This window comes from Bos mutus, chromosome 4 (genome assembly GCF_027580195.1).
Source record: "Bos mutus isolate GX-2022 chromosome 4, NWIPB_WYAK_1.1, whole genome shotgun sequence".
In the NCBI taxonomy this organism is placed as follows: Eukaryota; Metazoa; Chordata; class Mammalia; order Artiodactyla; family Bovidae; genus Bos; species Bos mutus.
In genome coordinates, this window is record NC_091620.1 from 109,292,570 (window position 1) to 109,302,059 (window position 9,490).

The 9,490-nt window shown below is 38.2% G+C and overlaps 1 protein-coding gene across 4 annotated transcripts; it reads left to right on the forward strand.

Annotated features, from left to right (window-relative positions):
- Window positions 1-1,606: 1,606 nt before the first annotated feature.
- MTERF1 (mitochondrial transcription termination factor 1) lies at window positions 1,607-8,844 on the forward strand. 4 transcript variants are annotated; one of them, XM_005908818.3, is made up of 3 exons: window positions 1,607-1,677; window positions 2,234-2,295; window positions 6,298-8,844. In XM_005908818.3, the coding sequence occupies exons 2-3, from the start codon at window positions 2,291-2,293 to the stop codon at window positions 7,484-7,486; spliced, it is 1,194 nt and encodes a 397-aa protein (XP_005908880.1). In that variant the 5' UTR covers window positions 1,607-1,677; window positions 2,234-2,290; the 3' UTR covers window positions 7,487-8,844. The 4 variants fall into 4 exon arrangements, with proteins under 4 accessions (XP_005908880.1, XP_014338076.1, XP_070225984.1 ...); XM_014482590.2 differs by lacking the exon at window positions 1,607-1,677 and adding an exon at window positions 1,684-1,901 and having other exon boundaries at window positions 6,298-8,843; XM_070369883.1 differs by lacking the exon at window positions 1,607-1,677 and adding an exon at window positions 1,684-1,866 and having other exon boundaries at window positions 6,298-8,843.
- Window positions 8,845-9,490: the final 646 nt, after the last annotated feature.

Genomic DNA, 9,490 nt, shown 5'->3' on the forward strand with positions numbered 1-9,490 from the left:
CCCCAACTCTCCGTTTTTCCAAGGACTTATCTTCTTCCTTCAGAAGAAAGTGGCAGTCTGATGATTATCTCATTAGCCTCTGTATAATCCCTCTTTTGGGGTTAATAGTGAGACTGACAGGACCACAAAGGTTTAAGGTGACACCTCCCCAGGGGACAAAAGTGCACTGGTTGCAGAAATTAACTTCCTATTGAAACTTCTACTCATTTAAAATTTTTTATTATTTATTTTTTGGCTTCGCCTTGAAGGATCTTTGCTTCCAGATTAGGGATCAAATCTGTGACCCCTCCATTGGGAAAGCTAAGTCTTAACCACTGAACCACCAGGGAAATCCCCACACTTTAATTTAAATAGCCCAAATTCATTACAGTTTCAAAAGAACCATAAGTAATTTGCATTGCAAGCACTTGAAGCACTCTAGAATTGCTCCTGGGCCTGAAGGCTGACTGAATTAGTACTAGTGATTTACCAAGTAGCTCTTCAGGATTTACCAAGTAGCTCATCAACGAAAATGGGGCTGGGGGGCCGGGTGGGGCGGGGTGGCTGTTCACATGTGTTTCCCTGTACAAAAGGATTTAAGTACAAACTTTGACATTTCTCCTTTCACTTCTTCCTCTGGTATCTTATCTACACTTGTAGTACTAATCTAGGGGAGGCTTCTTTAAGTAGCTGCTTTCTGTTCTGATGAAAATTAAACAATCAGAATCATAGAATTCAATGTTGAAAGGGCCTTAGAGACTTAGAAGAAAAATTATGACCAACCTAGACAGCATATTAAAAAGCAGAGACATTGTCAACAAAGGTCCATCTAGTCAAGGCTATGGGTTTTCCAGTAGCCATGTATGGATGTGACAGTTGGACTACAAAGAAATCTGAGCATCGAAGAATTGATGCTTTTGAACTGGGGTGCTGAAGAAGACTCTAGAGAGTCTTTTGGACTGCAAGGAGATCCAACCAGTCCTTCCTAAAGGAAATCAGCCCCGAATATTCATTGGAAGGACTTATGTTGAAGCTGAAGCTCCAATACTTTGGCCACCTGATGCGAAGAACTGACTCATTTGAACAGACCCTGATGCTTGGAAATATTGAAGGCGGGAGGAGAAGGGGACAGCAGAGGATGAGATGGTTGCATGGCATCACCGACTCAAAGGACATGAGTTTGAGTAAACTCTGGGAGTTGGTGATGGACAGGGAGGCCTGGCATGCTGCAGTCCATGTGGTCTCAGTATTGGACATGACTGAGCGACTGAACAGAACTGAAATGAAACGCTGAAGTGTTCATCTACATCATGTTAATCACATAAATAAGCGTAATCAACCTATCACGCTGCAAAATTCATGTATATAATGATTTTCCCATTGCATGTCGCTTTCTAGCAGCAAGTCAGAGCCTCTGGCTGCGTGGCTAGAAGGCTCCGAGTCCCATTCCGCCCCCTGAAATACTCCCAGAGGCGCTCACCGCGGTCTCCTGCTGCCCCCTGCCGGGACCCAGCGTCAGGCTGTGAAAGGCTTCGCGCAGCCGCGAAGGAGAGGAGGGGGCCAGACGCGGGACGTCATCTCTGTGCGCATCTCATCGCCGGAAGTTATTTCTGTCCACTTACGTCCCTGTGTTTCTCGCGAGACTGCAGAGGTGCCAGGAAAGGCTTTTCCCCGTGCCCTGTTTTATTCCAGGTTGAGGTTGGTGACTTGCTGCTGCTGTGCTTTTTCTTTTTAGAAGCAGGTCTGGGTGGCTGTGATGTGTAACTGAGTCCCATTCCCGCGCAGTCGCTGGCTCACTTTCTTTGTCGGAGGACAAGGGACGGAAGAACCCGCGAAATGGAACCCGTAGAAATACCCGTAGAGTTTTTGAGTTACAGACTCGCGTAGGTTCGAACCTTGCTTCCACCAACTAAGTCAAGCTAGTAAGGGAGCTCGGCGCTTTTTCTCATTTTGTAATTTTAGGAATAATGCCTATCTTTTAAGTTGCCTACCTTTTAAGTAAGATAATGTGTGAGAAGCAGTTAGTTCTGGGTTTTGCAAATTATGCTCGTGATTCTGCTGCCTTTTCCCTTCATTCTCGGGCTTGTACTTAGCATTTTCTTCTCAATATCTCTGAGAGATGCTTAGTATGCTGAAGATTATGCATTTTACGAAAACAGTATGCACTGTTAAATGAGATTGATCTCTTTTTTTCTATATTAACGGAGTCCTGACAACATTTTGTCCTCCTTCCTTTATTTTTTTCCGTTTCTAGGGACAACTGTTTTCCCGCTTTTCTGGAGGAACGCAAAGTCCTTTTTCCTTAAGACAGATGAGGTGAGAAATGCATTTCTGTAAAGATGTTCAAACTTAGCTCGTTTTGTCAAAAGACTAACTGGAACGCAGTACCCTGTAACCAGAGGTTACCCATTTCCATCAAAAGCCCCCTTGTCCGGGGAATTGTGGAGCAGAGGGGCACATAAACCCACTTTTATCCCTTAGACCTCACAAGTACAGAGGTTTTCCATGTATTTGTTAACTTTGACTTTTAATGCTTGGAATAATGGCTTTGATAATTAAAAACGTCAGTTTGAGAGACAGATGGAAATAACTTAAAATATTAATTATTTTTGAAATTTATAGATTGAGTCAGTTGATACTACTTGTATTAGGCTGCTTAAATATTTATTCACCATACTAGGTGTAATAGATTATTTTGAAGGGAGATTGGGTGCTAAAAGAGTAAAATAACATTGATATTTATCAGGTTTAACTTTTTTTGTGTTGAAACCTGAAAAACAACTTACCCTATTTTTATCCCTTCTCTGTGTATGTATGTCCCTCTCCCCTTTTCATGTCAGTGATATTATACTAGCCATACTCTTAAGCAATTTGCCACTTAACAACGCTTAGGACATATTTTTATTGTGTTAGATCTGCCTCCTTTTAAAGAGTAGGCTGTGTAATGTTATATTGATGTGTGTTAGTCACTCAGTCTTGTGGGACTCTTTGTGACTTCATGTACTGTTGCCCACCAGGCTCCTCTGTCCATGGAATTCTCCAGGCAAGAATACTGGAGTGGGTAGCCATTCCCTTCTCCAGGGGATCTTCCCCACCCAGTGATTGAACCCAGGTCTCCTGCATTGCAGGCAGGTTTTTTACTGTCCGAGCCACCAGGGAAGCCTCATTGTATTGATGTACCACTATTTATTAATCATTCTACTCTTGGTGGCCATTTGGGTTCCTTCTTTTTTTACTCCCACAAACTATTATAATCATCTTTTTTTTTTTTTTTTTTCCTGTGAAGTAACAAATGTGCATTCTTGTCTTTTATTTCCTTTGGATGATCTTCAAGAAGTAGAAATGCTGGGTTGAAAGATACAATAGACAGTACCAAGTTCCCTTCCAACAGTGATATTTAGAATTCTTATTTTTTCCTATGTTTACCAGTTGTTAATGTTAGTTACCATCGTTTTTAGGTTTAGCTGATCGTGCTCATACTATTGATATTGGGGGGGGGTCCAATTTTTTCATGTATAATATTGTAATCAAAACCAAATTTTTGTGGCCAGTTCAGTTTTTTCTTGTTTAAATAGAATACTTAATTTTAGGCTCCTTAGTAATGAATTACTATAAAACAAATGATTCACTTCACCTTGAAGTAATTGTTAAGTTGAAGAGTTGTGGGAAAATACTGTTTGAATGGAATCTTGTACTATGGATAGATTTAGGAGGATGAGCCTTTCTGAAAGACAGAGTGGGTTTAAAAAGGCAGGAAGACAAGAATGGTCAAGGATGTCTAGGACCAGAGACTTAATAGGCAACGGTGTTTCATTGTGAGATTGCAGAATAGAGGAGATAGCTAGAAAGGTCAGTCTGAAGATTTTACCTTCCAGGGGAGAGCTACAGAGGTGTCTTAATCAGGGCGTGAGGGACATGACCACATCTTTGTTTCATAAGTGTTCTGTGGGGGGCACTTTTGAGTGTCTCGTTTAGAGAAACGAGTTAAGCGACTGATAGTCTGAGTGAGAGAATTTGCGAAGAGTAGAGAGATTGGATTTCAGAGATACTGAAGAAGCAGAGTCTACATGAATGAATGACTGTGGGTTCGAGGATGAGAAAAAAAAGCAAAGCTTACTTTCACATTTTTTATTATGAGTAATTATTAGGAGAGTAATGGTGATTTCATTAATTAGAGGAGGGCTTGTTTGTTTGGGGGCTGGGAAAGATGCTCAGGTTGGTTTTGGACTTGTTTATTTGTGTGAAAGGTATGTCCATGGAGAATGAATTATACACAAAGACAAGTCCACCTATAATACATCCAGAAGTCTTAATTTCTTAGTCTTTTGTTAAGATATTTGGCATATATTTTTCCTCTGAATTTGTCATCAACAGAATTTCTTTTGAACTTGCTGTGACTCATTCAGCTCTGTTTCTCAAGAGTAGAGTGTGGTCTAAAGCAGTAGTCTTAGACATTTTTGATCATATACAATCTTAATTTTAAAAAAGGTCTATAAATACACCTCCAATATATGTATATTTATTGACTAGTTATATACATGTCTTATGGTACTATTGTTAATATATTGTATAATTATGAAACATGTAAAAAGTAGAAATTTTAAAAGGCCAAGACAAATATAAATTGGAGCTGTACTGTATTCTTCCTGCATCCCATTGGATCATCTCACACCCACTCTTTGGAAAGCCCTGGTTGTATCTAGAGCTGTCAGTGTTCTGTCCCTTTATCCAGTAGAGGTCACCCTGAGCATCTGGAACAGAACAGGGTTTTGAGCTGGGCAAGGTAAAGCCTCATTCTTTAATTAGGAGGGTCTTATTTTTAAGTTTCTGTCTTCATGTATTTTTGGAAGATTATGTAGTTACAGAGTATATGTTATAATGAAACATGAAGAATAATGAACTCAGGGTATAGGGCACTCTAAAACACGCTTTTGCCGTTTCCTGTTTACTTTGTGAGTGACCTGCATTTTGTTCGAATGTTACCTGAGTCTGTAGTTTTGGAATCTTTTCCTAATTCTTTGAGGATTAATGGATTATCTGAGTTATAAGAATGTTTCCTGCCAGTAGGCATAATCCAAGTTCTTGTTAAATTGGAGTATTTAAAAGGACAGGCACAGAGGAGCTTTTCCTATATGGATCTTGAAAGCAGCATCTCAAGCCCATTGTAAGTAATTAGAAATTAAGAGCAGTTTGTCACAGCTATATAGTCTGAAAAGGAGAAAGTACTGGTGAAGTACCATGTACAGCACTTTACAAAAAAGTGTTATGACCATAAGCAACTTAGGAGCATAAATCATCTGACAATTTGGATAGCAAGACAGAAACTTTTCTGTTAAAATATTTCCTATAAACAGAGATATTCATTTTAGTAGGGACCTATGATTATTATCATGTATAAGTTCATATATTTTATGCCCCATTTCTAAATGATCAGGAAAATGAGTTGTCAAGGTTTTAATCTTTTGACCAAAGTTATGTGTATTATGAAGCAGATGCAGAGAGCCCTGAGTTAGTCTTTTGTAAAATGGTGGTAAGAAGGAGAATGGCAAAAGTAAGTTTTTAAATGTGTACATCTCATTTCTCTGTATAATTCCACATGTAGTGGACTCTGTATGAAATATCCCAGCTGGGTCATAATGAAGTGAAAATTGGTTTGGAGTTATTGGGTGAACCCAACAATCAGGGTAAATTGAGTGACGTGGAGATTGGGATCAGGGCTGTTGACTAGAGATCCATGTAAGATAAGAATTAAGGATGGGTTTAAAGAATACCGTGAACCTAGAAAAAGGTGTTTAGGGTGGAAATAACATAGTATGAAGTGTTGGTTTTCAGGGCTAGATTTAGAGTTTGATAACCAAAAAGTGATAAGAGGCAAAGAAGGCTGGTATCTGTGGGCAGATGCAAGGCCAAAAATCTGGTAAGTTAGAAGACAAGGCAGAATTGAAAGCGTCAGTTAGTAAAAATAAGTCAAAGCTTTGGAAAGCAGTTAGATAAAGCAGAGATAGAAAGGGGCAATCGGTTTTGGGTAGCCAATGCAGGCAGGACCAAATAGCAAGTAAAGGCAAGAATAATTCTGGGGCAATGTTGTTGCTGTGTGCTGCTTTTATTTATGTTAAGAATAGAAGTGGCCCCTGGCCCACAGATAATTGGAATGGTGAGCCAGGGAGTGGGAGTGTGGTGATGAGATTATCACAGAACCAGGAGAGCTGGATCTCTAGTATTTTCTTACAGAAATGACCACACTACAGGATCATGATATAATCTGTCAGCTGTTGAACATGTTTGTTTGTGTAATACTGTATATGTTGTTTTATACAGCTTTCCAAAAGGTTTGGGCCACCTGACCATTATGGTGCCAAGAAAACTCTTGTATGTGAGAAGTAACTATCTCTTTGGTTCAAGATGTTGGATGATCCGATTTTCAACAGAAATCCTCTTTAAATCAGTTTCATTTAGGCCTTTCAGTAAGAAATGTGATAATGCAGACAGTGAACCTTTGGAAAATGAAGAACTGCTGAATAACTTACTTACCATGGGAGTAGATGTTGACATGGCAAGGAAGCGACAGCCTGGAGTTTTTAACAGGACAGATACTAATGAGCAGGACCTGCAGACATTCCTTCTGTCTAAAGGAGCCAGCAAAGAAGTGATTGCTAGCATCATATCAAGATACCCACGAGCCATGACTCGCACACCTGAAAGTCTTTCAAATCGATGGGATCTGTGGAGAAGAATTGTGACATCAGACCTTGAAATTGTAAATATTTTGGAACGTTCTCCTGAATCTTTTTTTCGGTCCAGTGACAACCTGAACTTAGATAATAACATAAAGTTCCTCTACTCAGTTGGATTGACCCATAAAGACCTTTGTCGATTGTTGACCAATGCCCCGCGTACCTTCTCCAATAGTCTTAATCTGAATAAACAGATGGTTGAATTTTTGCAAGAAATCTGTTTGTCGTTGGGTCACAATGGTCCCACAGATTTTGTCAGGAAGATAATTTTTAAAAACCCTTTCATCTTAATTCAGAGCACCAAACGGATAAAGGCTAATATTGAATTTTTACAGTCCACGTTCTGCTTGACCAACGAGGAACTGCTTAGTCTGATATGTGGTCCAGGAGCTAAAATCCTAGACCTTTCCAGTGACTGTATGAGAAGAAGCTACAGAAATATCAAAGACAAACTCTCTTTTCTTGGGTGTACTGCAAAAGAGATACGGAAGTTTGTTTTAAGCTATCCAGATATGATCTTCTTGGGAGAGAAAAAGTTTAATGATAAAATAGACTGCCTCATAGAAGAAAAAGTTAACATTTCACAAATAATTAAACATCCTCGGATTTTGGATTCAAGCATAAGTACTTTAAAAAGTCGAATCAAAGAATTGGTAAATGTTGGCTATGACTTGAGTACATCAAACATCAGCCTTCTGTCTTGGAGTCAAAAAAGATATAATGCTAAATTGAAAAAGTTATATATTGAGCAGAACATTGTCCTGGAGAATTAAGCAAAAGTCAGTCTTCTAATGTAGTGATATTCATTTTGAATTTGGACCTTTCAAAAAGGAGAGATTTGTATTCTTAACCACATATACATAATGTAAAGTGCCTTTGGATATTTTATTTTAAAGGTTCATAAAAACTCACTGTCAGTATATCCAAGTATATAGTCTTCCCAGCTACCTCTTCTGTAGTTTGAATTATTAATAGTACCACATCCAATTTTATGATATAGGCTGTGGCTGTTGTAATTAATGGTCATTGCTGAGTGCTATGGCAGAACAATGTGTAGAAAGAAAATGCAAAATAAGTTTTTTTGGCTTCTCTTCCTGTTTAAAAATTGAGAGATTGATTTGGATATTTCTATTTCTTATCATGGTTTTGAATAGCAACCTATTTCTCCTGTTATTCTGTGTATCTAATTATAGTTCATCTTCAGAATACAGTGTCAGTAGAAATAAGACAACACAGGAGGAATTCTTCACCCAAATTCTACATACTTCATTTAAATCGTTAGTATGCCTCATGGCTCCTCCAGTTTAGGCTAAATTTACTGTGGCTATATCCTGATTTCTTTGAAGATAAGGGCAACTGTGACAGGCAGAATAATAGTTAACCCAAAGATTTCAATGTCTTAATTCCCAGAACCTGTGGATATGTTTTGTTACATTACAAAAGGACTTTGCAGATATGATTTAAGAACCTTAATTTGGGGTCCTGGGTTGGGGAGATTATCCTGGATTATCTGGTTGGACCCAGTATAATCACAAGGGTCTTTAAAAGTGAAGAGGGAGGTAAAAGGAGAGGTCAGAGTGATGTGATGGAAGAAGGACTTGACCCACTTTTACTGGCTTTGAAGGAGGAAGGGGACATGAACCAAGGAGTGCAGGTGGCCTCTAGACAATGGACAAGGCAAGGAAGCATTCTCCCCTAGTGGCTCAGAAAGGGAGGCAGCCGTGTCAGGACTTTGAGTTTAGCCCAGTGAGACCCTTGTCAAACTTCAGACCTGCAGAACCGGAAGATAATAAATCTGCATTATTTTAAGCCACTGAGTTTGTGATAATTTGTTACACCAACAAACAGACTAACAATTAAGTAGATAATTTAGTAATTCAGGTGAAGAAGTATACCTTTAGTATCATATTTGTATTTCTTCTCTTATACTTTTTTCATCCACTTACCTTTCTGGAATGGCTAGTAAGTTACTGTTTGTAAATTCCTGTAAATACACGGATAAAAAGCTAAATGTAAGTCTAAATAAAGGAATATTTTTGCTTAATGAATGTACAGAAATGGTTTTTGTTTATTTGTAATTTGCTGGTGTTTCTACTAATATAAATAAAGAGCTAAAAGTTTCTAGAGGCATTAATTTCAAAAATGACATGTGTCTGTATCTTGAAACATACACAGTCTAGCTCTGCATAAAGTGAAAGAGAAGGAACCAATTGTATGACTGTAATTACTTTCGGTTGTTTTCCAGAGGCATTTGTTTTCTAGGTACGGATTTTAAATTAAGTAACAAATGATGCTTAACCTTTGAAGCATTTTTTTCTTTTATTGAAATATAGTTGTTTTACAGTATTCAGTTTCATGATCACGGAATAATGATTCAATATTATTTTTTTTCAGATTATACTCCATTATAGATACATATGATACACACACACACACACCAAGATAATGGGTATAATTCCCTGTGTTAAGCCTTATTTTTTATCATTGATACCTCAAAAAATTTTATTCCCACCACTGATAGTAACAAATGCTTGTTTTTTCAAGGCCATTTGTATGTAAATGATACTCAACTATTTCCAATAAACTATTTGATGGCAAACATGGCATAATTTAGAAAGCATGGACTTTAGAGACATTTCTTTAGAGAAATATATCTGGGCACTGTTCCTGATTAGCTCTGTAACTTTGTGTAAATATTTTAATTTTACTGAACCTATTTTCTCATCTATAAGATGAGAAATGGACTTCCCAGAGTTAAGAATCAGGTGATACAGGGC